The 27431-nt window shown below is 43.2% G+C and overlaps 1 protein-coding gene and 1 pseudogene across 13 annotated transcripts in view; both read left to right on the top strand.

The window, feature by feature from the left end:
* ACACA (acetyl-CoA carboxylase alpha) overlaps nucleotides 1-27431 on the top strand; it is a 307669-nt gene that overhangs the window by 255374 nt on the left and 24864 nt on the right. For all 13 annotated transcript variants that reach the window (XM_072747661.1, XM_072747660.1, XM_072747664.1 and 10 more), the window contains 5 exons: nucleotides 123-258; nucleotides 7072-7249; nucleotides 8958-9070; nucleotides 22318-22472; nucleotides 23124-23294. In XM_072747661.1, coding sequence (XP_072603762.1) covers nucleotides 123-258; nucleotides 7072-7249; nucleotides 8958-9070; nucleotides 22318-22472; nucleotides 23124-23294 — 753 coding nt within the window. The remainder of the gene's footprint in view (nucleotides 1-122; nucleotides 259-7071; nucleotides 7250-8957; nucleotides 9071-22317; nucleotides 22473-23123; nucleotides 23295-27431) is intronic.
* Nucleotides 15521-15699, top strand: LOC112918208 (U2 spliceosomal RNA; annotated as a pseudogene).

Here is a 27431-nt window from a genome sequence, read left to right as displayed (position 1 = left end):
TTTTTGTTTGTTTGGTTTGGTTGAATTTTTTAAATGGACAAATAGGACCTTGTTCACCTTACAGAAATTCCCCTTCAAACTCTGTTGTTCATTGTGTCTTCCTTTTTTACTTTCCCCAATAGATAATCCAGCAGGCTGGCCAGGTTTGGTTCCCAGACTCTGCGTTTAAGACCTATCAGGCTATCAAGGACTTCAACCGTGAAGGACTGCCTCTGATGGTCTTTGCCAACTGGAGAGGCTTCTCTGGTGGGATGAAAGGTGATTGGCCGGGCTCTGGGCTGGAGGGGCATAACTGATTCCCCGGAACTTTACAGCACAGGGAGGGAGGGTTTATATTGGGCAGAGCCAATGGGTGTCCTGACAGCCCATCAACCCTAGGCTTCTTGGGGATTATATTTCCTCTGAAATATATCTTCTTAGTTGCAGCTTGAGTGGGAAAATATTCTGTGTTTTAAAATTCTGTATAAAATTACAGGTCAGTCTACTAGTGTGATCTAGATGGGCTGTTTTTGTGGATTTGGCTTTCACAGGTGAATGATAGACTGTTCTGATGATCCTGGGGAAATGTGATTGTGCTAGGCTCTGTAATACTGTTCTGGGCATATTCTTTATTGATGCTGTGCTCTAATGCTCTGTCACAACCAAGGTAGATACTGAAATTAGCCTTCACCAGAAGAAAACGAACAAATTCTGTACCAGAAGCTGTTCTTTGTGGTAATAAAATTATTAATTTTATTAATATCCAACAATAGCCCTGGGCCTGTGGCTTCAGCATATCAGACCCATTATTACACAGGCTCTGTTCTGTGCTATGGGACTCACTTAGTGATGTAGGCAGCTAGTATCACCATCTACTGAGAATCCTCCCTATGTGGAGCCACCCAGGAGAGCCAAAGGAAACTTGTCCTACCTCTTATAGCAGCAAGGTTCTCTCTCCAATGGCCAGAGAGATTCATGGCCATGCTGAGGCCAGGAGGGAATGGGTATGCTGGTGAATGTCAATTTCATTCAGTGGGGGAGAACTCAGGATTCTGAAGTAGTAGAATGAGTTAGGGGAATGGAAGGAGAGAGGAGTTAGCAATGCTAGAGGAGAGGAGTTGGCAATGCTGGAGGAGAGTGATAGGGACATATAAAATGTGAAAGAATAAACCCACAAATGGCTTCGGGCATGAGCATCTCTCAATCTAAAGGAAGAAGAGGCTGAGAAAATTACCCTTTTATAGATTATCAGCTATGTGCAAAGAGAGATTAGAGCCTTGTGCCAACAACTGTCCCTTAACCTGGCTAGGAAAAGCCCTGAACAGCCAGGCTTCCCTGGCAAAATATAGAAGACCGGGGTGGTTTTTCTTTTCTTTTTTTTAAAGTTGTGAAGTTTCCCTTTGCCCATATTTGCTGGAGAACTCCACATTTTGCACTTTTCTTGAGGGAGACTTGGACTATACATGCAAATTAATGTTTGTATACTTTTATAGAGTCTCAGGTGAATTATTTTATGACAAAGAGAATAAATCCGTGGAAATGCCGTGAGATGTTCAAAGTATAGGTTGAGTCAATCCTGCACACTTTTATTGAGTTCCTACGTTCAAGGAACTCTGCTAGCTACTTCCGAGAAAACAAAACTGAGTCAGAAACAGACATGGCCTCAAGGAGTCAAGAAGAATGTCTTGGACAGAATGATAAAGCCATAAGGTATAAAGTACGAACAAAATACTATGGTGTTCAAAAGATTAGATACTGTACTGAAGTGTTTTTTTCCAGAGGAGGAGCCTGAAAGCCCTTTCATTCATATATATAAGGTTTATTTAGCATCCAATCTCTCTTGATCCCAGATTTCTTGGCCGTAAGAGTTACATTAGGACTTAGAAAATGCAATGCCAGTACTCTTTAGTTACCTCTTCCCAGAGGCCATTGAGAATTCACTCTTGCTGACATTACTTAGGAGTAAGCCAGCCTGGCTCTTTTGTCCTGAGGAGTTGAGAGTTCAGAAATTTGCTACTTGTAGGAAAAGCTTCAACTCTGCTATATGTTCTGGCTCAGGCCCAGATTGGCTTCTAGCCATGTGACAATAAGAACAACAACAATTAAGATTTGTTGAGCTCCTTTCACCAGAAACCACGCTAACCACTTTACATGCATTATCTTACATAATCATCACAACAAGCACTTCTGAGGGGTAGGCTATATTATTTATCGGCTTTTTATATAAATTGAGACTTCAGTTAAGTAAATTTCCCAAGATCATCTAGCTAAAAAATGACAGAACTGGGAGAGGAGCGCAGATCTGCCTGACTTCCTGTAGCTCAGTTGCCTGAGTTTATAGAGCCTAGGACCAAGCAGCTCCACTAGAACATCCCTAGAATAGACTATAGATTCCTAAGAAAGTTATTAGCCATGTGCCTGCCCTCTGCTTTGAAGTTGTCCTTGGTTATTGTGACAGGAATCTTCAAGAGCTCAGAAAGGAGTTATATACATATTTTTTATTGCAGCAAAATATACATAACCTAATATTTATCATTTTAACCATCTGTAAGTGTGTAATTCGGTGGCATTAAATATAGTCCACAGTGTTATGTAACCATCAGCACTAAATATACCCCAAACCTTTTCATCATCCCTGACATAAAATCTGTACCCATTAAACAATAATTTCCCTCATCCCCCTTCTTCCCTGCCCCTGGTCAAAAATGAGTTACTGGCCTGAAAGAGACCAGGGCCAGTTCTGCCTTCTAAATTTTGGTGCTGCTGCATTGCATTCACACATCACTTAAGATAAATAAGCTTTGGGGAAGATAGAGATCAGTGTGAACATCGGAGGGGGAAGAACATTGCCTTTCATATTTACATACAGGTCAGGATGTTTTCTACATATTATCTCATGTAAAGGGACCTAAGCTGAGAGTCATTCCATATCCCTTGGGGAGATGTTTGCAGTTTTGGTATCAATACTGGCTGGGGATTATGCAGGGAGGGAAAATAAACAATTATGCCATCCCTCAGTGCACACAAACACACAGCCAGGAGCCGACTGCACTGTGGGTAAAATGACTCCAAAATTGTGTGTAATGAGTAGGAAAAGATTAGAGACAGCTCTTGCTATGCTGAAAATTGACATTAGTGGAGAGAGGAAAAAAAAAAAACTCTTTACTAGTCAGCCTAGGAGGTCTAATTCGAGCAGTAAAAATATAAATAAATAAATAAATAAAAGTATGTCAAGATGGTATTGGTGCTTTTTTTCCAATGAGTTCTATCTGGCCGGAAGGCTATTCAGCATAATGCAAAATTAAATTATAAAAACTGGCTGAATATTTAGATGGAAGAGCCATTTGGAAGCAGTTTATTTAGACGAACCGGCAATGACCCACAACAGGGAGACATCAAGCGTGAAATTTACTAGAAATTAGCACCAGGGTCCCAGCCTCAGCATGAATAGCTTGATAGGATGCAAATCCCAGTGATATTAAGCTGCCTCACTGCTGGTGCTACAGGGTCACTCTCAGTTGGCTTTTCATGTTATACTTATTATTTTTTCCTGGGACAGGTTATAAATAACAATAAAAAAACATTTATTGAAAACTTTAACTGGAATGAAAGTCTATATTAAAGTCTCTGAGTACTTGGATGTCGAAATATTGTCAGCCAGCCATAATGAACTGATGAGAGACATTATGTATATGTAGCTTGTGTATGTCTAATGTTTACCTTCAGCCTCTAACAGATAATCTCAGCCCAAGCCAGTAAGATCTGTCCCAGAGAACGGGGCACTGTGGAAGCACTCTACTACTCTGCCCCCTTGTTTGGTACATGTGGCTGCCACAGTTTATCCATATTGTGTAACAACGAAGGCCCTAGGCAGGGTTGGTGCCTGGATGCTGAGAACATGCTGGAAAGGCCGTATGAGCATATGTAGATGTGCTTTGCTCAGAGTGCTTAGAAAGTGCTAGGCCCCCGCCTCTCCACTGAAGAACCTATCAGTATTTTCCATTCTCGGTTGCTTTTCTCATGGCCTGAGAATTGACAGTCAGCATATGCATAGCTTTAAAAAGTCCTAGACTGATTTCTAGCCTTAAACCCTTGGGAATATACTCTTCCCTGCTACTCTTGGCCGTGCTTTTGTTCTGTCTCAAATATGAAGGGATTTCAGACAAATTTGTGTCAGACCGTTGCCAAGTGCTTCAACCTGCCTTTCAGAATGTGTGGTTTGGGGCTGCTGTGATACAGCCATGAGCATGTTGTTTATGTAGTTTTTTTGTGTGTGTGTCCCTTTATATTTTAATAGCTTTCGTTGCCTTTTTCAGTGTTTTGATGGTTGGATTGTGGGTCTGTTGGTGTTCCAGGTTAGATGGATGCATTGTTGTGAGTCCCAAGCTTGTCAGCTTTAATGAAGCCTGATACCCCTTTGCTACTCCCAGTCATGGGGCCTGAAGATAACTGCGTGGCAGCCAGGTCCAAGTCCTTCACATAGCTGGTAGTGTGTCATCAGTGCAATTTCTGATTTTTCTGAACATACCCAGGCAAAATTTACAAATATTCAGTCATTTATTCCAGTCTCTTTTCTGGTTTTTATTTTACTCAGCCATTGTATCAGATGCTAGAAAGCAGGTTTCTTCGGCTTCATGCTCTTTCCTCCCAGTAAGAACGATGTCACAGAAAGTAGACTTCAGAGCCCAGAAGATCTGGATTCACATTTTACCTCTGCCATTTATTCACATATTTAACTAAGCCTCAGTTTACTCCCCTACAACTTAGATGTAAGAACATGGTTTTCTGATTATTTAAATGATTCATATGTGTGTGTATGTGAGATCATGCTCCCTGGTACACAGTAAAGTAGCCTGTGACGAAAGAGAGAGCTTAAAGTTTATTTCACAAAAGCAAAAAATTACACAAACATTCAGCCTCATTGCAAACAAACTGCATATATTACAAACTTGAGTTTCTAAAACTTAAATAAGTGGGCATACATCTTAAATAAGGTCCTTCCTTTCCTTTCTTCCTAGGGGCTGGGTCTGTTACTAATAGGGGGTACAGACAGATTTTGATATAGATATAAAATAACAAACAAGTGAGGGAAGAATCTGGAAAACTGCCTTCATTTACCTCTAACTTATTTTTTTTACTCTTTCACATAGGATGACTTTGTGTGCTATTCTCTGTTGTTTTGCTCTTTCCTTTTATCCACCTTCCATTTCTTCTCTCCAGATGATACCGAGGGCCACTCCTTTTCATGACTTGTTCTGAGACTGAGACTGTACTCTTGGCAGCACTGAAAAATGTACTGCTAATTACACAATTATTTTATTATGTAGCAGTAGTTGAAATATCCACTAAAGAATTAATTTAGTTAAAATAATTTGAACTGAGCAATTATTTTCATAACTACAGAATTAGCGTAAAGCGCTTAAAGTCCTTTATTCCCTGCTCTTCATACAGCAGTTGTGTAATTAGCAGTAAATTTTTTTTGTCTTTGCTTTCCTCCCAAAGGAATAAATGTCTTTGCTCTGATCATATATGCAGAATATGTGACCATACACATTCCTCATAGAATAGAGAGTTTTTCCAGGAGCAACTTCTGAATTTTTGGAGTTTTTGAAGTTGTCACAGAGCAGCGAGGTCCAGCAATGGAGAGAGGCATATACTTTGCAGTGAACTGTGCTCACTGGTGGTGTGTATAGAGAGAGCCATTTTTACTTTGAAGAAGGTGGCAGTTTAATTTGCCAGTAACTACAATGAAAGCAATTTCTATTTGGGTTTGCTCTTAACTTTCTGAAAAATGTTTCTTTGCCTTGGATTTCCAGAATTGATTTATTCCAAATTGAGATCATTGCTTTGATAGGAAAGTTTGAACTCAGTTGAACCTGTTATTTGGTGTTTAGAAAGGATCCATTGTGGTTCCACTGAAGTGCTCATTAAACATCTGGAATCATAAACCTAAAACTTTACCCATGTGTAGACTTCAGGAAGCTAGGAAATGGGAAGAAGTCCATAAGTTGTTGGGAAATAAATAATAACTGATCCTACTTTCCAAGGACTGGCTTTATTTATGCACCAGGGTCCCTTTTCTTCAGCATGCTCCTGGCCTTGGGGGGATTACAAAGTGTGCTCTTTAGCAAAATGAAGAGGTAGCTCTTCTGTTTATATGGCTGTGTGATATTTCCAATAAATACGTATGCATTTTAAGTTTTTTCTCTCATGGATGCCCTGATAAAAATGCAACTGTTAATTTGTTTTTCTTTCTTGTGATGTTCTTTCCAAAGTGTGTATGTTCTCATCCACTCATCGGCAGACGTTTATTGAGCACTAACTATGTTCGAGGCCCTGGACAAGATGCTGGGGCTACAAGGAGGAAAGACACAGTTTTTGAAGGCTCCATTTCCATTAGCTGCCCATTTTTAGAGTTTATCATATTCTAAGTATCATGAGAAGACTTGAAAAGAGCTTGAATAGTTTCTTCCTTCAGAAAACTTAATGTTGGGACACCTGGGTGGCTCAGCGGTTAAGCGTCTGCCTTCAGCTCAGGGCATGATCCTGGAGTCCGGGGATCGAGTCCCATATGGGGCTCCCTGCGTGGACCCTGCTTCCCCCTCTGCTTGTGTCTCTGCCCCTCTATCTCTCTATGTCTCTCATGAATAAATAAAATATTAAAAAAAAAACTTAATGTAGTGAGAGAGAACACATATTGACATGAAAAACACTTGTATTTGTAGAGCATTTGTAGAGCAAATATGAATTAATATGATGAAACCAAAATCCAGCAATTCAGAAAGGCTGTAAAATGGATAGGCAGTTCATAGGGCTTGCACGCTGTGTCTTGTGAGAGTGCACTTCTGTTGTGCTTCTGAAGTTCCTCTGGAGTCTTGAATAGAATGCAGGTGGAAATACCCATCCTTTCCGTCTTCAGGGTAGCCAAACTGGACTCAGAGTGGCTGAACCCCCAAGTCTGTCACCTCTGGTATGAGCAGCCTCCTCATGGAGGCACAGTTTGCCATATCAGTATTACTTTTTGTGTGAGCCATGATGCGAACAATATTTGGAAGCTCTGTCTCATGGTTTCTAATTTCTCATTCTCCACAGATATGTATGACCAAGTGCTGAAGTTTGGTGCCTATATTGTGGATAGCTTACGGGAGTGCTCCCAGCCTGTGCTGGTATACATTCCTCCTCAGGCTGAGCTCCGGGGTGGCTCGTGGGTTGTGATTGACCCCACCATCAACCCCCGGCATATGGAGATGTACGCTGACCGAGAAAGCAGGTAGGATTCCTTCTTTATTTCCCTTTGCTGTCTCTAGGGATCCTCTAGCTGTTGTTGGTTTCCTCCTGGAGAACATTATAACCAAGAGAACTTTATTGGCATCCGTCTATTCCCAGATGGCTCCAAGGTCAGAAAAAGAGATTTTCTAAATAGTGTCAGTCTGGATGAGAAGGAAAGCAGTCAGGAGTCAGGCTTTCCCAGTGTGATCCCCCACCCCAGACTCTTTTACCAAGAAGTCCCCTATTCCAGGCACCAGGAGAGACTTGGAGAGATTCTCTCCTGTTTGTTGTGTACAGAGGCCTGTTCACTGTCTCTTTGTTAGATATGTGACAGAGGGAGCTCAAGGCGAGTTGGAGTGAAAGAACTAAATTCTTGGTCTGGAGTTCTGGCTCAGCTCTGCCACTGACTGACGAGGAACCTCTAGCCATTGTACTCTCCCTGTGGAGCCAGCTGTTCATCACTCAGGGGCACCATGGCACCCAAACCAAAGCTGCTCACTCTAGCATTCTAGGAGGTTTGGGGAACACAGTGCTTATAGCACCCAGAGAACTGCAAGAGAAAGTCCCAGGCTTTTGTTAAGAGGTGATCCTTGAAAATATGTAAGTAAAACAGACCAGATCCAGCTTCCTTTCATGATCTGTTTTCAACCCTTTCCAAAATAGGTAAATTTCACGTTGTATTTCCTTGACAGTTTCCCTGCCAGTCCCTGCCTCAGATCATTTTATTAGAGTATCTGTTTTTCTCTCTCCCCAAAATGTTAGACTCCTACTTCAGCAGCTACTTGGAGAGAGTCCAGTAGTTTTAGTGCAAAATCACTAGGCTAGTAGTCTATCCTGAGGGACTTACTATTTTTGAATCCAAATCTAGCCCCCAATCTGATACTAGTTCACAGACAATTCCTCTGCAGACTATGGAACAAGACCATTTGGTTTCAGATACACCTTTGTCACTTGTTAGGCTTGGACAAGTTTCTTAATGCCCTGGACCTTAGTTTTCTCATCTGTAAGATGGGGAAATCATAGTTCCTTCCCTTATAGGGAAAGCAGACTGGGTATAGGGTTGCTATGAAGCTTTATATGTAAATACTTAGGACAGAGCCATGTATATAGTAAGTATAAGCTATAATTTTTTTTTAATGTAAAAGGTGGTTTTTTTAAGTTTTCTAAGATAAAGTTCCTAGTAATAGAACATCATTAGTATGTACTAGAAACTTGAAAAAACCCTGAGACCTCTCCATAGCAATAGGCAGCATGTTTTCTCTCCTGCGTGGCCTGGCCTAGTGTGTCAGAGTCCTGCCAGCAGATTGACAGCTATGTGTGGGACCAATCAGCATTGACTCCTCATTGTACAGCTTAAGTGCTGGAGGTTGTCCCTTGCTCCAGTGCCTACATCATCTTTTTTCTTCCTGGAAAAAAATGATTACACCCTTATTGGCCCTAGATAGTGGAATCTGTATTCCTCTTTTGAGGTGGAAGTAGACTGGTGTGGTAATGAGAATTATTTTAATTACTTTTTGCCCTTCTTTTCTCACACCCCACTTAGACACTTTCTGAGGCCTGCTTCCCTTCCTGGGGTTACTTCTGTGAGCCATAGGTGGCCAGAATCATAATGAAGCTATTTCCTGGTCTGTAAATTGTAACCGGCCTTATTCTGTTGTCTCCTTCCTTTAAAGTGCCTCTTATTTCTCTTTTGTTTCTCTCTGATCCAGGGGATCAGTTCTGGAGCCAGAAGGGACAGTAGAAATCAAATTCCGCAGAAAGGATCTGGTGAAAACCATGCGTCGGGTGGACCCAGTCTACATTCGCTTGGCTGAGCGATTGGGTATGTCTGCTTGTCCTCCTGGCAAATCAATGAGCCATTCAGCTGATTTGTAATGAGTGCATTCATAGGCCAGGGGAGGAGGCACTGAAGCATTTGATCAAATTCATGATAATCTTTATTTACTGTCCTCTCTATGGTAAGAGCCCTGGTAGAATGAAATAGTGTATACAATAGGAGGGAAAGTGGGACCTAAAAAAGGCAAAAGTCACCCAAGTTTTCTTCTGGCATTTTCTTCTAATTCACATAGCCCATCTTTCTGGGCTCATGGATGTCCTTGTCCTTGTAAAGAATGATTAGCTAGAAGTTGCTGTTGGGGGGCAGGCTAACCAGGCAGAGAATATTCTAGGCTTAAATGTCCTGTTTCTGTCACTCTTTGGACAAGCCTGCCTCGTTTCTGAGAGATATGGGAGTGTCAAGGAACAGAGAAGCAGGAGACCTACTCAGGTGGTGTTCTGGGGCCATCCTGAGCTAGAGAAACAGAAGTAAAGATTGTGCACTGTGTGCTTCCACACAGAAGCCGTGGCAGCAGTAGCTCTGGGAATATTTGCATATGATGCTTCCAGCCACTACTCTGTTGCTTATTTGTTTTTGGAGCTTTTGGAAGGCGTTGCAGTTTACACATAGAACTTAACCATGGGAGCCCTGTGTTGAGTCCAGAGACTGAATGAGTTTCAGATTCTTTTAAAACACTATTTTTTTCTGCCCATATCTCCCATTGAACCCCTTGCTGTGTTAAGTGAAGATAATTGCTTAAGGTTCTTTTTATTTGTTGGTTTGTTTTGGTTTGGTTTTCTAAAGGAACAGAGTGATTGTCTTTAAAAGGTAGTGAAACTCAGTGAATGGAAGGCATAAAAAAGAGATGCCTCTCTCTCTCTCTCTCTCTCTCTCTCTCGCGCGCGCGCGCGCGCAGCGCGCGCGTGCGCGCGCTATGTCTATCATAAATAAATAAAAATTAAAAAAAAAAGGGGGGGATCCCTGGGTGGCTCAGCGGTTTGGCGCCTGCCTTTGACCCGGGGCGCGATCCTGGGGTCCTGGGATCAAGTCCCACGTCGGGCTCCCGGCATGGAGCCTGCTTCTCCCTCTGCCTGTGTCTCTGCCTCTCTCTCTCTCTCTCTCTCTCTTTCTGTCTATCATAAATAAATAAAAATTTTTTAAAAAGAGATGCTAGTTCATTTATGTTTCAAATCGTAACTTAATTAATAAAGTACCATTTGTGGATTCTTTATATGCTCACCATCTAGAGATGCAAAAACTGGGCAGCCCAGGTGGCTCAGCGGTTTAGCACCACCTTTGGCCCAGGGCCTGGTCCTGGGGACCAGGATCAAGTCCCATGTTGGGCTCCCTGCATGGAGCCTGCTTCTCCCTCTGCCTGTGTCTCTGCCTCTCTCTCTCTCTCTCTCTCTCTCTCTCTTTCTCATGAATAAATTAAAAAAAAAAAACATATCTTAGAGACACAAAAACTTCTGAGCGTGCCTGCACTCTGGGGACTGCACATCCTGGCAGTTTGGAGCCCTGGGCCAGGTGGCTTGCCAAACATAGTGACTGGGGTTCTAATAAGCCCTGTACGCGTCTCATTGTTTGCCATTAGGTAACAACCGCCAATAACTCTAACCCATCTCGGCCTGATCCTTTTATGGGAAGTGCACACATACAACAAGAATTGGCAAAGCTGTTTCTAAAATCTATTGCCACCCAGAATTGTTGAGGTGGTGTTTTTCTCTTTCTTCTCCAAACAGGATAATTACTTTTGACCAACCCTATACACTTTAATTAAAGTAACTGCAGCTCAAGAGCAAGTTACTCACAACTGTATAGAGAGAGAGCTCTAAAAGCTTCAGCCACTGATAAGCATCTCACTTAGATGGCTCATAATTGTTCCCAGCATCAGGCAACCGTCGCTGTTTTTACCACTAATTCTGTACAAAGGCAGCAGTGCCACAATCGCAGGATACAGTGAATTGCATAATTTTCTCTTTTTTTTTTTTTTTCATTTTTTCATTTTTTTTTTCCCCCTCTTTTTTGCTGGTTTTCTTTCTGGCCAATTTAAAATTTGTCAAAGTCGGTCTTCTTCTGGATCACTGCCCTTTGATATTTCGCGCACTCCATTTGCCACAAACAAGCCGCAGGGCCGCAGTTCATGCTGACTCTAGCAGAAGCAGAGAGAGCTCCATTTATCTTACACTGCCTGCTGAATTCCTACTCATTAACTGGGGGTTCACTGCCTCTTTTTAACCCCCCAATGGCTGTTATCATCCCTTCAGAGTAACTGGGTGGTAGAAAGAGGGATCCTCTCTGACAACTGTTTGCAGAACAACTGGATGGTGAGGGGTGTGGGGCCAAAGCTGCTTTCTCTTGAAGGAAAGTGATATCGCTCCCACCTTCACCCAGCACCTTTTAACTTTTGAAATACAGGAAGGAGAGAGGGAGGAGATTCTCAAGTGATGGCCATTTAATCATTTGTTACAAATCATCTCATTATCCATTTCCTCTCCTGCATTGAATAAAACCATATTTATTTAACCTTGACCAAAATGGCACTAGAGAAAGAATCCTTAGTCTGCTAAATGTGAAGCAGGCTCTGGCCCAGAGCAGGTCAGGAACATGAGAGTGGATCTAGAATAAAAATAATCATGTACAACTTTCAGTTAGGTTGTGTACAGGTAAATTGTTTAACTCCTCCAAACATTAGCTTCTTCATCTAGAAAGTGAGGATGATGCCCCCACAGAGCCACTGTGAAGATCAGATGAATTTGTATTCACTTTGAATCTACAAAATTTTGTTCAAACATGTGGATTGGCGTTATTTCCTTTCCACATTAATCATTAGAAGAAGCAGCCAGCCACATTTAGTATCTCTCTGGCATACTTTTGGAACAAGCGGTGTAGGAAAAGAAATACAAAAGAAACAGAAGAAGCCATCTTGTCCTTCCGGCAATTGTGGTTTTTCAGGGATATCATACATACCAGATGTATTTGTGTGGTCACAGGCCAGCAGGGGTGTAACAGGACATGCTATGAACTCAGCTCTTTTTGGATTTGCTTTGGCTTTTGGCTCCTTTCTCAGTCATTGTCTAGAACCAAAGACTGCCAAATGCTTTTTCACAAAGTGGGTAAAAATGACCTCATTTTCCAGATTGAGAGATTAAGGCCAAAAGAAGGCTTAAATCATCCAAGACACAAAATAGTGTACATCAGAGACCAGAATGGAATTGTAGTTCCCTCTGTTCTACTTCTTTCAGGATTTCCCCAGATTTTACCTCAGTTCAATACTGAGCCTGATCAAAATTAAACAGGAATTCTTTCCCTTTGTTATCTAAAGCCAATTCCACTGAGAAAAATCTGATTTAAGAGAAAGTCTGTAGGAGTGGATGTTATCTTATATTCCCAATCTTTTCCCAGATTGGCCTCTGCACTAGGGAGCATGCTGTCACATCACTTAGACAAACCAATGCACAACTGACTGGCTGTGTTCAAAAACATAATTACTATTTATTCTCTTAGGATATTTAGTAATATTTAATTTCTAAACAGATAGCATCATCTCAGAGTTCTTATTTTTAAGAGACAGCTTTTGTCATTTTATATAGTTTTGGAAGAAGGTGAATTACTAGTTCTGTGATTATCATAAAGCATGAAAATAGTACATACATTGATTCCTGATAGAGGTAAAGAGAGAGAGAAATGTGATATAAGCCCAAATACCATAGTCTTACACTGCTGGGATTCTCAGAACAAGCTTGGTAGTGTGCATGTAGGACAGGTAACATCCTACCAGGCTAGTTGCCTTAAGGAGTTAAATTTCTCCTCTGGAAGTAGAGCCCCAGCCCTCCATGGCCTCTTCATATATCCCTGACATCCTTCTACCTCCTCAGAGAGCCAGGAGCAGGGAGTGGCTGTGGGGTAGGATGGCCTTCCTAGCCTGGTTTCTTGACGCCGGACCCTGAGATTTTTCTCCTGGATCTTTACCCTTCTCTTGTGCTCAGAGGGAAATGACAAATCAATTTAGAGAGAGAGAGAGAGAGAGAGAGAGCTGTCCAGTCCAAGTGTGAAACAATCATAAGTTCCCTTCCATCCCTCTCCCTTAACACAAATAGTCTTTAGGCAGAGGAGCCACTTAGTGAAACTTTATCCTGCTCCAGACACATGTTCTGAACGTGGCCCCATTCCCAGACAACTGGGCAGCCTGCCATGCAGCATCTCAGCTGTGCCCACGTGGAGCATATCCTGAGAATGATTGTCTGACACCAGCAGAGGCAGCCCTGGCTGAGCAGTTCAACTAGCCCAGGCCTGGCCCTTCTACCCAGCACACCCTCTGCCCAGGGCATCCCAGGTACAGAGGGAGTATTGTGGCTTCAGATGAGGATAAATGGATCTGTAAGCATCTTCGGGAATGCCTTCCTCCCAAGCCTTCTCTTTTAGCAGCCAGATGACAGGAAAAGGATACTTCCTTGGGTCAAGGAGATTCAGGGGTTAAGCTGGTTTTCTGGCAGAAGTGATCAGAGTATCTGAGTTGTGTGTGCTTTTCCAACACTTGTGTCCATCTTCAGGATCTTGTAAGCTGAAAAGAGCTAGAGTTGCTTGAGTCAGAAAGCTTGCATCCTTACCTGGGAAGTCGAAAGGGAAAGAAGTTCTGATACTAATGCGTGGGAAGTGGCCTCTTGATCTGTCACCTCTTAAACACATGAAGTGTCCTCACTTGGCACTATGGCCATCCAAGCACTGGACTCTGAGGAGAGATTATGAAATGGTGTCTCTTGCCTGAATTAGCAGCAGTTTATAACCCACCTCATCACACGGATTCAGAAATTCTTTAGTTTGATGCACTTTGGTGCAGTAGTGACAGCATTTTCTGGGAAGAAGGGGTTGTTTTGGTCTGTTCCATTAATTTGATTGTATTTATAAAAGCACCTGGGCTTGCCTCATCCCAGAAAGCAGTGATTCACAGTTCTGTCAGACAGAGTCCTGGCTGGCATTTTGTTGGACTAAACCTAAACTTCTGCCGCCTGTGGGCTGTCATCAGAATATGTCTGAGAGATCCTGCTCCCCACCTGGTCCCAGCTGACCCAGAGCCCCATCCCTCTACCCACTAGACTCAGGGGAGCAACTAAGAAAAATGAAATAGTAAAGACTTTGAGACCTAACTGCCATGAGAATTAAGAGAATTGTGTGCCACTTCCTGACTCTCTTGTGTGGACGTTTGCGTGGGGGCACAGGGCTGTGGGGAGAGTAGCAGATTCTTTTATTCCTATTTGGAAACCTCTGGGTTTACTGTAATGATTTTAAAAAATATGAACAGCAGAGCACTAACACTATTGCAAGGAACCTAGGGTTAAGCATCCCTGAGAGGATTGCTGTTAAAATCAATATGCAAATGCAGTTGTATATTTAGATAGGTGTGGCCCCCTTTGAAGAAAAGCAGATATATGAAAATAGGATTTTAAAAAAACTAGATACATTGGGAGAAATTATTCCCATTACAAAAGGATTATTTGCTTTACCAAAGGATTCACTGCAGGGTTCCTTCTAAATAGCTCCCTTAAGGCATTTAAAACAGGATCTGATTTACACAGTTTTTCCAGAATGCTTTTGTGTAAAGAAAGGCACACCTGTGATGGATACAGAAATCATTTTGCAAGGGTTTTTTTTCACCCTATCTTACTATCTTTAGAGAGAAATTTCTTTCAACATTGAAAATGTGATTACACAGATCTTTAAACAGCTACTTATGTTTATACTTCTGAATCTTAATAAGATTCCAGTCTTTTTAATGCTGATTTTTCAGTCTCAAGGTTGAAGTATGGCTGTGTGTTCTTATATCTGAGATTTTTCTGGAGCTGAGTGAGGAGGGTGGTCTTGTCCTTTTCCTTAGCTTCATAAGTATTTAACCAATCAAAGCAAATTGCTTTCTTAAGAGAAGGAAGAAGGGCCCATAAAAGTTGAAATTGGGTTTAAATTTACATAGGCTCCTTAGTATAACTAAAAAAATAGAAAACCCTTTAATATCACATTCCTTTATAAAACATTTTTCCTCTTTGCTAGCTTAGGATTGTTGTTACATAAACGAGAAACTGAGCACAGAAAAGAGATTTCTGCAAAGTCACCTAGTACCTTTGACTAAGCAGAGAATTTTCAACCTACCAGTCTGATTTTTATTCTAAGCTTTGAAGGTCTCCCCCTCCCCCCAAATCCTACACCATAGGGTGTGATCTGTTTGGCTATAGGGTGAGGCTTCCCTCCTCCTGCCCTCCTTCAGTGTCATGGCTGGGTAAAAAACACCTCCTGCTGCAGAAATCAGCTCTCTCCTTGGAAGCTTCTCTCTAGTTTTGACCCCATGAAGGAGAGATGTGGCTTTTTATTATGTCCTGGCCCTAGGAACACCTGACAGACTGCTGACCTGTGGACACTTGTGGGTCAATTTAACTTGTTTCATTTAAAGGGCATTGGCCCTGTATTGCTTCTCAGCCTCTTGGCTAAGATCAAGTATACATCTGTTCTTATCAGTTCAATATCTGATATGTCCTCTATCCGAGGACAGTATGTTAAATGGATTTTGGGAATTAGGAGATGGATAGGAGCTTGCCCCATCCACTGCACTCATCGGCAGTACTTCCAGGAACCATGCAACCCTTCTGGGGGAAATTTTTTAAAAGTAAAAAGAAGAAGAATTTAAGAAGAATATGGGCTCTACCGGACTATCTAAGCCCAAACCCCAGCTCCATGGTTTCCTAGCTTTGCAGCCTTGGGTAAGTTACTTCACTGCCTCAATGTCTTCATCTGTGAGGTAGCCGTCTTTTAGGATGTTCGTAAGGACTAGAGGAGATGGAAGGTACTTCAACAATTCTAGCCTATAACAGCATCACAGTAACGTTAGCTCTTCTTACTTGATCAGACTGGTAGTACTGCCTCTTCTGGATTTAGCTCTTTACATTAAAATATTTTTTAACTATAAGGTTGGATTTTTAGGAATTCATAAGGACTTTTTATTTTGGGAAGGAAAAGATAGGAGTAATCTACCTTTCTTCTCCTATTTCAGCCTTTTCCTAAAGTAGAATTCTAGAAAGAATGACTTTCCTCCCTGTAGCATATTCTTAAACACACTCACACACACACACACACAACGACTTGCTTTCCTAAAAACCCTGAGGCCCTGCAATCTGGCTAGAAAAGAAAGAAAACCATTCCAAGATATTTAATTGTACAGGGAGCTTACAGGATTGATCGAGAGCTTAGCTTTTTACAATAGTCCAGTGAATAAGAAATGCTCCTGACAAACGATCAATGATAGGATAATCACTCTTTATCCCCCTCCTCATTCTTACCTTCTTTCTTTCAGGAGAACAGGGTTCAGAAGTCAAAAATCTTTATAGACGCCGCTTTTAAATTAAGCAGAAAATAGACATTGACATATTTGTTAATCTCCCCTAAATCATTACCAGGGTTGGCTGCTTTGCTCTACAAGGAGAGAGGGGCCCTCGGTGTGCTACACAAGGGTCTGACTAGCTTAAGAGCAGCCTTTTTTTTTTTTTCGAAAGTAAAATTTAGCCAACCTTTTCTCCCCTCACTTAAAGCACACAAATCCTTGACTTTCTCATGTGCATTTAAAATACACACATCCTCTACTTGTGTCTTTCCTTGCTTTGATACTTTTAGAGGTAGGTTTTGAACTGCGATCAGAAGCATGAAGAAAGGAATCAAGCAAGGCAACCTTTGGGTTCTGTGATCTTCCTAGTCTCAGGAGGGCTAGAGTATTACAGGTGTTTATTTTTTGGTTACTCTTTTAAAGCTCTGGAATAGCTTGATTGGGTAGGAAAGACCTCTGTTAGTCCAGGAGCCAGCTTTCTCTGCCTCTCCAACTTGGTAAAGCCAAGACCCTGTTTCCAGGACGCTGTACTCCTAAGCCCAGAGGTCCTCCTCTGCACCCAGTGCTGAGCTCTGTTCTTCACTGCTTTCCCAACGCAATGAACTAAACTCTCCAGCTGACCGCTGTGGCCACTGCCAGGATACCTGCTTGGCCACTGTTTGTGCCATTTTGTGTGGAAGAACACAGGCTTTGGAGATAGCCAGACCCAAGTGTAAATCCTGACTTTGCTACTTCACAGCTGGATGCCAGTGGGCAAGTAACTTTACATTTCAGCACCTTGGTTTTCTCATTTGTAAAATAGATGCCCTGTCTGTAAGGTTGGGTTGTTAGAAGGATTAGAGATGACATATGTGAAGCAACTTGGAAAGCTCTCAGTCACACAAAGGTCTGTAGTATTAACAGCTGACCAGACCTAGGTCTGAATTGTGCATGGTGATTTTACAAGCTCTGTGATCCTGAAAGCATTAAGTGTACTTCCTGGCACATAGTAAGTACTCAGTAAATGGTTTGTGTTGTATATGGTACAGGTATGCACATGTGTGTACACATACACTTATATACAAGCACAGAGTTGGTTGTTTACCCAGAGGAATGATGTTCTAAAGGTCTGGAACTTCCTATTCATCCATATCCATGGTCCTGCCATCCCCTGTCCCTGGCAGGGCTGTGATTTTTACCTGCTATTGTGTTAGTTCTTGATCTTACAATAACACAAGAAGCTACCCTTAAGTCTGAAGCCTGCCCAGCTGGTTTCAGGGACCCTGGGATTGGAGCATGAGTGGCCAAGTTCCAGGAGTGGAAAGCAGATGCTCAGGGTGCTCAGGACTATACTTGCCAGCAAGTACAGAAGTAATGTAAGACTGTAGTACCATTGTACAACCAGTCTCCGGCCTGAACATTGCTGTGCCTGAATGTGGCTCTGAACTTACAGTCCCAGCCTATTTCTACAACACAAAAGTGAACAATGTGCTGTCTCAAGCTCAGACTTACTGTTTAAGGAGAAAACATGCAGTCAAATGACTCCTGGAGGATACCAAGAACTCTGCCCTTAGTGAGAAGTGTGCATAATTTATAAGTCATGGGCAGCCTTAGACTGAAGAAGGGAAAATAGGGGAGGCGAACAAGTGATGTGGAGAGATAGGTTCAGTGCCTTTCAGGTCCCATATCCCAGAAGCCATCTACATGAACTTTTTTTGTAAGTTTTTTTAATTCATTTATGAGAGACACACACACACAGAGAGAGAGAGAAGCAGAGACACAGGCAGAGGGAAAAGCAGGCTCCATGCAGGGAGCCTGACGTGGGACTCGATCCCGAGTCTCCAGGATCACACCCTGGGCTGAAGGCAGTGCTAAATGGCTGAGCCACCAGGCTGCCCTACATGAACTTTTAAACACTCCTCAACAGTATCAAAAGGACAAGTTCTTGGATCCCTATAATGAATGAGTCTAGAGTTACTGCTTGCTTGGATGGTGTAGAGACGGCTGCCCACTCACGGAGTGAAGTAAACATTTTTGTTTCACCTTGGCAACCATGGATCCATGTCTGGGCTCATATAAAAACTTCACTTTGAGGGCAGCCCAGGTGGCTCAGCGGTTTAGCCTTCAGCCCAGGGTGTGGTCCTGGAGTCTCGGGTTCGAGCCCCACATCAGGCTCCCTGCTTCTCCCTCTGCCTGTGTCTCTGCCTCTCTCTCTGTGTGTCTCTTATGAATAAATAAATAGTAAAAAAAAAAAAAAAAAAACAAAACAAAAAAACTTCACTTTGGATATTCTGAAACAGTGCAACCAAATCCACGTGACACTGTGTTCTAATCAATGTGAAGGCGGGTGAGTGGACTGTAAAGAAAGTTGGAAGATGAATATTTAGTGAGTAATGCTCTGGGCCACACTCTGTATTAGGGATTTGGGATATAAAGAAACCATTCAACAAACATGCCTGATTCAGGAGATAATCTCAACAACAGATACTTTAAATGTAATGGTAAATATGATGATCAGTGTTCACAAAAATATTAGGACAAAGTTTTAAAAATAAAAATCTTAGGCATGCCTAGGAAACCGTGGCTGACCTACAGAGCAGGAATTATTGGAGACATTGTCTTGGTTATGGAATAAGACTGGTTGTCTCATTATGGAATGAGACTAAGATGGAACTTCAATTCTATCAGCCCAGAGCCTGCCATTGTCAGTTAGCCTTTTCTAAAATGTACGAGATTCTGCTACTGAAGCACTTATTTGTCCTCTGCCCCAAGTAAGCAAGAAGAACCAAGATAATAGGGTATCCCAATCTTAGAAGGCCATGCTCCTATACCGGAAATTTGGCTCTGCCCTCCCTTGTTTTATGACCTTGATGAATTACATAAATTCTCAGTGCCTCAGTTTGCTTATCTGTAAGATGAGGATAGTAAGAATATCAACTTCAAGGTTGTAAGGATTGAGTTCATAGAAAGCACTTAGAATAATTCCCTGCACCCCATAAATATTAACTTTGACTTCTGATTTTAGGCTTCAGGGAGCCAGGAAAAACATTTTTTTTAGCTTGGCTTATTTTTTGACTTTCTATTTGATTTGATTTCACAGAACAGTTTCTAGAATAGTACAAAGGACATCTGACGCCTTTTTCTCAGATTTACCCATTGCTAACATCTTGTCTCATTTGCTTTATCATTTCTGTATGCTCATGTACATGCATATGCTTACCCACTTTCTAAACACACATACACACACATATATTTTGTGAACCATCCGACAGTAATTTATAGACATTATGCTCCTTTATCCATAGTATTTAGTGTGTGTTTTTAAGAACAAACACTTTCTCTTATATAATCCAAGACATTTATCTATATCAGGAACTATAACATTGACACAATACTACTAACTGATTCATGATTCATATCAAGAGTTTACCAATTGTCCCAATAATGTTCTTTACAGACTTTTTTGTTGTTGTTCAGATCTGAAACTTAACCCTAGACCACACACTGCAGTCTATTTTCAGTTATTTAGTCTATCATCATCTTGAGGTTTTCTTTTGAAGAATACAGGCCACTTTTTTGGTGGGGGAGGGGGCTAAGATTTTTAAGTACTCTCCACACCCAGCATGGGGCTCAAACTCAAGAGTCACATGGTCCACCAATTGAGCCAGCCAGGTGCCACAGGCCCCTTTTTGTAGCATGTTCCTCAGTCTGGGTTTGGTTTATATTTCCCCGTGGTTAAATTCAGATAACAAAGTGTTATTTATGATCAGGACATCATATCAACAGGCACATGTCAGTTTGCCCTATTCTTGGTGACAGTAATTTTGATTACTTATTTAAGGTTTTGTTCGCTGATAATTGTGAGGAGATACTTTGAGACAATATAAATATTCTGTTCCTCCTCAAACTCTCACCTACTAGTTTAGTACCCATTGATAATTCTTGACAGAATCAATTGCTGTGACAGTGGTAAAATGATGATTTTCTAATCCCACTGTTCCTTCTATGTCTATTAATTATTCTACTGGAAGAGAGAATTTTCCCTACCCCCTTCCCCCATTTAATTATTTATATTAGAGTGGACCACAGGTTATTTCATTCCATAAATATTCTGGTAATTAATATCACCATCCTATTTTTGATCAGTTTGATGCTCAGACTGTCCCAGATGTGGCCAGTGGGAGCATGTTCAAGCTGGCTCCTGTGGCCTTTTAATATGTCTCAATCACTTGAGCGCTTTCTTGCTTTTTGTGACACTGTGTTCCAGGCTCATCTTGTTATTCCTTGCCCCAGCCCTGGAGCCAACTGTTTCTCTAAGGAGTCTTGGTTCCTCTTTACTGGAAAAGGAAAAATGTTTGCTTTCCTGTCCAGAGGTTACAATTGAGACAGTCTCATCTCACAATAAACTGGTTGGCTCTCCTCCCATCAATTCTTTGGGCAAATCCACCCCAGGATGGATGGGCCTTCATCTCATCCCATAGTCCTACTCTCTGTCTAGTGTGGAAAGAAGGCTGCTGAGGTGTTGGGCCCCAGTGTGATAGGTGGGTGATTGCCCTCTGTGTGAGAGCCCAAGAAGAGAAAGCTGTCAGCTCTCTTCCTCACAGTTTTCAAGTAGTGATAGGCTTTAAAAAAAAGAGGTGGGGGTGGGCATCTAAAAAACCTCATAAAAATGAAACTGGGTACTATGGCTACATCCCTGTTCTATTAACATGTGTTTATCTATAATACTTACAGCCCACTCTGCAGCCCAAGGCTGTTTATGGCATATGATTCATAAGTGGCATAAAAAGCAAGGCCTGTTCCCAGACAGACATGCTTGAAATAGACCTTTCTCTTCTGCAACCCATCACCCGTGGTCATGTATTTATTTGTCAGCTTTGGTGACAAAGCACTTCAGGTTGTCCCCAACACCAGGGGCTGTCACCTATTGCTCCTTCAGCTAGACTCACTCCTCTTTACTAGGCAGGCAGCTAAATTTTCAGTATTGATTACAAGTCCCACTCTGAGAGTAATTAGGAAGAAAAGCACAACATAGCAGCACTTCTACTGGGACAGCACTGATTGAAAGGTGGGAGTGTGTGTGTGTGGGGGGGTCTTCCCTGTTAGAAGGAATTCCAGATTCCTTACAGGAATCTGTTGGGTGAGGGTGCTGTGTGCTTATAGGGTCAGTGATCCAAATGGGATTTGTGGATTGCCTTTCTCTTTTCCCCTCTTCTTTCACTTTGTCACCCTGGTCAGGGGTTGGCTCTGGCAGTAGCAGCCCACGTGTAGACTAGGAAGCTGGCTAACCCAATCTGCTGAGGTGGCATGAGACACGCAGATCTGGCTCTAATTAGAGTGTATTCTACTAATTTCAGGTTAAGAGTTTTCAAACCTGAGATTAGACATCGTGGAGTATATCAGCTTGCAGCCCTAGGAGTCCTTGGGCATATGATTTATGTGGACATGGGAGAAGAAGGGGCTGCTGGTGCAGGCCTGGAGGCTTAGGGTCCGCTCCCCTACCATGTCCCACACGCAGAATAGTTCAGCTGCTCTAATGTTGGTCAGCCAGGCACAGGCATGGTGTCCCTCAGGGAGGGGCCTGGCTGTCAGGGAGGCGATGAGAGACACAGGCCCCCAGGTGATAGTTTGTTCCCACTCAGAGAAAGACTTGGGCAGAGGGACTCCCATAGCCGCTATTACCGCTGTGACCTCCACAGGGAAAGGAGGACATGTGGGCTCCCCGTGGCCAGATAAGGACCAGTCTGGCATCTTCCAGAGTTTTGTTACTCAGCAAAGAGGTGGTGAAGACAGTGGAAAGCCAGGACACGGAGGGTGGTGTTTTTGAGCTTTCATAATTGTAGCTGCTTCTGTGCAGAGAGATTCCTGGTCACCACAGATTGTGACAGGCAGGTTTATTTAATTGCAGGCACCCCAGAGCTCAGCGCAGCTGAGCGGAAGGAGCTGGAGAACAAGTTGAAGGAGCGGGAGGAATTCCTAATTCCCATTTACCATCAGGTAGCCGTGCAGTTTGCTGACTTGCACGACACACCAGGCCGGATGCAGGAGAAGGGTGTTATTAACGTAAGTACAGTGGTTGCCACTTCTCCTGACTTGTCAGAGACCTGCAAGCGAGCAAGCAAGTGTATGTCTCATGCACAGAGGCTCACGAGCAGGAAGCTGTTAAGGTTGGATTAAAACAGCATGTGCAGATCAAACTGTTTTCAGTTTTCTTGGAGAGACTTATCCCTTTTTTGTGTATCCATTATCACCAAAGCAATTTATGGTTTATATTATCATGGACCCCTCAGAAGGCTTTCTCCATTTTACTGGTGGGAAACTGAGTCTGGTGCACCTCCCCTGGGGACAGCTGCCTAGGTGGTCCTCAGGCTGTGGATTACTCCAGTATCAAGTTCCATCAGCAGCCAGTTCACATAGAGTTTGCGTGCAAGTTGTTAGAGCCATTCTGCTCCAAAGCAATTCCACACAGACTCCTCCACAGAACACTGTAGCCACACATGGACTTAACATTCACAAGGCCCATTGCTATGCCCGGTGCTCTGGACAGGGGGCCACAACTCCAAAATGGGGAGACAGTGGCAAGTGCTAGAGTCACGGCCAGTGTCTGAGGGGCTTGTGAGAGAGTACGTTTTTGTGCCTGTGGAGTTCTCTCTGCACTGGGCTCTGAGCAGGGATCAAGCTGAGATGACTGAGCCTATTCTTGTCTATATGTAGGACATCCTGGATTGGAAAACATCCCGTACCTTTTTCTATTGGCGGCTGAGGCGTCTCCTGCTGGAGGACCTGGTCAAAAAGAAAATCCACAATGCCAACCCAGAGCTGACCGATGGCCAGATCCAGGCCATGCTACGGCGCTGGTTTGTAGAAGTGGAAGGAACTGTGAAGGTAGGTGGATGCCCCCAGAAGAGCCTTCATACTCTGCCCCTCACCCCCCACCTAAGAATCCCCAGGTCTCTAAAGGCAGAAGTGGAAGGGAAGCATACAGGCCTATGCCTTGTCCCCTTCCCACACAGGAACACGTCTCAATGGCTTGTTAGAAGAGGTTGTAGGACATTTTTTTGCTGCTCGTTCTATCATTCAGTAGACCTTTTTGAAGACTTACTGTATACCAGATACTGCATTAAGCCCCAAAAGTGAAAGAGGCAGGTGCTATTCCTATCCACACAGAGCCCACCATCTCAAGGGGGAAATAGATTGGCTGTGAGGTCACGTACAGCAGTATGGCTGATACTAAACATAGCAAACCCAGGACATCATGGAGCACAGAGAAGGACACCTGAGCCACTCTGTGGGAAGGAGGAGAGTCAAGGACTTCTAGCAATGGTATCTCAGCAGACCTGAAAACAAAGTAGGAATGAACCAGAAGAAAAGATTGGGATGGGGGTGAAGGTGGCCAGAAGATAGGAGGAATGTTCCAGGAAGAAGGAATGGCATGTTTCAAGGCCTGATAGCAACAGTATCATTCATCCAAAGCACTGGAGATATTTCAGGATGGCTCAGAAATTGGGATCATGTCAGGCCATAGCAGATGTGTTGAGGGTTTGGACTGATGTCTGTGGGAAGCCATTGAGGTATTTAAAGCAGCAGAATGACATGTTCTGATTTGTGTTGTCAGAAAATCACTCAGAAGACTGGGTGGGGGGTGGAACTGCAGGGGTCAGGAGCAAGAAGCCTAATCGGGGGTGATGGTTATGTAGGCAAGAGATGCTAAGGCTTCAACTAAAGGTCTTCTGATTTCAAATCTGAGCTGAAAAGAAATGTGTACCCTGCCTGCGGGAACTATGAATCCCACATCTTCTTGGGCTGATCTCATGGAGAGGACACAGGGCTTGGACTAGTGCCTCCCTGCTACTCTTGCCCCAGGGCTGGGAGGGGATAGGTCTGAGCCCAAGTTGACCAGACACCAGCACTTGGTCCTGAAATTGTGGGCTGCACAAGACAGTCCATGAAAGGGTGAGAAGAAAGAGTTGGAACTTTTATTTCTCTATTTACTTTTACTGAGAAAAAGAATTGACCCTTATTGGTGGTTCTTACATGGATTAAAAGTAAATCATATATATCATATATACATTTTATCAGAATATTGGTAGTATATGCTGAAAGTGTCTTTTCCTGATAGCTATTTTGATCAGAATATTTGGTGCCTACTGGGTTAGCATACTCTTGAGGGAGTGCAGGCCCTTCAGCCTCTTCCTGCAAAGTGTTGCTTGATGTCTCTGCTGACTGTTCTCAGGAAGGAACTCCGAGGATTCACCATCATTGTTAAAGCCAGTGAATCTGGGTGCTTCTAAGATTCACCTTTATGTGTTAAGCCTACCCATTTCTTTACGACTGAAAAGCTTCTTTAGATAAATATTTCAGATGTGCAGTGGGCGAGCGCAGCCTTATGCGACATCTGGTTCAGGTTAAGGTCAGTCTGTGGCATCATAATTGAGTGAGACAATTTTGTCAGTGGCTACTGGCAGCTTCTAGTGGAAGTTGGCATTGAAAGTCACGCAAGTGTAAAATAAGAGGTTGTTCTCCAGTTAAGAGTTGCTGGCTAGGTAAATGGAGTGTGTGTGTGTGTGTTTGTGTGTGTGTGTGTGTGTGTGTGTGTGTGTGTGTGTGTGTGTGTGTGTGTGTTTGTGTGTGTGTGGCCAGGAGAGGCCTGCACCCCCTGCCTACCACATTAGTCAGTAATGGACGTGCACAGCCTCTGTAAGCACAGGGGTGAGAAGGAATCGCTTCCTTCCAAGCATGAAGTGAGGTGGTGGGGGGAGGGCCCTTCAGTTGTCCCTTAGCATCCTATATCCAGGGGACCGTGCATCTAGAGAGCAGGTCCTGGCCATCTCGTAGAGATGGAGAGAACAGTGGGCTGTAGGTACACAGAGTCCAGCTCTAAATCAAGTGCAGGAGACAACTGCAGCCCTAGGAGGTCAGGAGGCTGCCTGAGGCACTGGGCCCAACTGTACCTAATAACTAAGGCTACTCCCTCCCTCCTGTTTACAAAAGACCACATTTTCTTGAGGTCTTTAGTCCAGGAGGACAGCTGAGGAGACAAAGGAAGGGCAGTGATGCTATGATGTGGTTTTGAAGCCTCCTTCCATATTCTGTAGGCTCAGCAGGACCTAGTTTAGTGTGGGGTGGGTGATAAAATCTGTAGCGCCCTTGAGAGGAAAGTGTTGCACTGTGCAAAAGCCGTCTGTGCTGCCTCTGAAGGGCTGACATAGAATCAGCTCCATGTTTGGGAATGGCTTAAAACCTTAAAAATGTCTGCTGCCCCCCCATTTTTGGTTCTTCAGTGATAGATAATGTGCACTGTGTCTCAAGTGTAGACACCGACCAAGTCCAGACCTTGGCTTTGCACCAGGAGGAGACCCTCTGATCCTCACGGTGGCTTCTGGCAGGGAAAGGGCTTTAGTGATAGGCATCAGCCATGCTGTGCGTTCTTTTGTCCCAGCGAATTTGTTTTTTTTAATCATAATCCTGAAGAAAGAGATTTGGGGGCAGAAAATTTGAAGACACCGTGATGTTATGTAACTTAGCAGGGCAATTGTTTTGTTTCCCAGAGAGGAATCTGTTCCCAGGAATCACAGTACTCTGTTGGAACCCACTGGGACAGTCCTATTGTAGGAAATAGTAAGGTTTATGGTTCAGGGCTTCACTGCAAGAGAAGAAAAGCATTACTGCAGCTCCCTGAAAATAATACCAAGAACTTAGGTTTAAATTGGGTCATAGGAATATGGTGTGCGACTGTTGTGCGGGTAGGTTCTCTCTCTCGATTCTTAGATCCATAGTCTGAGGTATGTGGTTTTTCAAAGACTGATCCTCTCCTCCCCCCACCTCCCCCAACCCCCCAAGCTCCAGTAGCAGAAACTGAGATTAGAACCCATGAGCAGAACGTGGTCTTTGGAATCTCATAAATTTTTGGCATCTCAACCTTGCTGAGTTGGACATGATATTTATTTAAGCCTTGCCCCTTCCTGTGTAAAACAGAGATGATGTTTCTTTTACAGGGTTCAGTGAGTTTCAAATGACATGAGAAATAAGGTATGGAGCACAGTGCTTGGCACTCCGTAGACACACAAAAGAGGCCCGTTTTGCTCCTTTTCTCTCAGCATAACCCGTGTCAGAGGGTAAAACAATAACATAAACTAAGAGCTACAGATGTGTAACTTCATGATTGTAGCAGAAGCCATGAGCACAGTAGCTTCTCAGTACTGTCTTCATTTTGGCCTGCTCTAACTTATCCACAATCTAGGGTGCCGTAACGCATTCTTATTATACTGATCATTCACTACCCAGTCACTCTTACTCTGGATTTCTAAAGGTGATGGTTGATCAGTGGAGGCCCTTGTGAGGATGACAGAGGACAAAGTGCCACTCGTAGGGTCAAGTTCCCCTGTCCCCAGAGCCTGGCCTCAAACTCCCCCTGGACAAGTCTCATGCACCAAACTTCTGATTTGGGGCCAGGGAAGGCAGAACCTGGAAAATATTTTTTGGCCCTGGGTCAGCCTGGGGCTGAGACTGGAGTAGCTGTGAGGAGATGGGGTCCACAGGCCACCCCAGCCCACATGGCTGTTTGCTGTTTTACTCCTAAACTTCAGAAAAAATCACATTGCTAGAGGTGTCTCCAGATAGCTCACAAGGTAAGCTATCTATAGGGCATGGAAATCAGGACGCACATCCATCAGACTGTGCCCTGGTCACTCTCTGGTCCTCCTGTACAGTGAATAAGGAGGACTTAACAGCTATCCAATACTTAGAAAGGAAACTTTCTAAACAGGTCATTTAGATTTTGTGCGATAGACTAATTAGTACATACAATTAGTGAGACTGCATAGTGCCTGAGATACTTATCCACTGATGCAGAGAAAGATAAAGTATCTGCTGAACATTTATTTTAAGGCCAGGGTTGTGATGTTTAATTATTAATACTTTATTGGTATTAGAATGTTCTGATTGGCATGAGTGTGAGGCAGGTGACTTATGAGCCCAGGCCTGTCAAGAAATGAGCAGCCCGGCATTTCACACTTGCTTCTA

The sequence above is a fragment of the Vulpes vulpes genome, chromosome 2, assembly GCF_048418805.1.
Source record: "Vulpes vulpes isolate BD-2025 chromosome 2, VulVul3, whole genome shotgun sequence".
Lineage (NCBI taxonomy): Eukaryota > Metazoa > Chordata > Mammalia > Carnivora > Canidae > Vulpes > Vulpes vulpes.
This window is presented reverse-complemented; position numbering and strand designations above follow the sequence as displayed.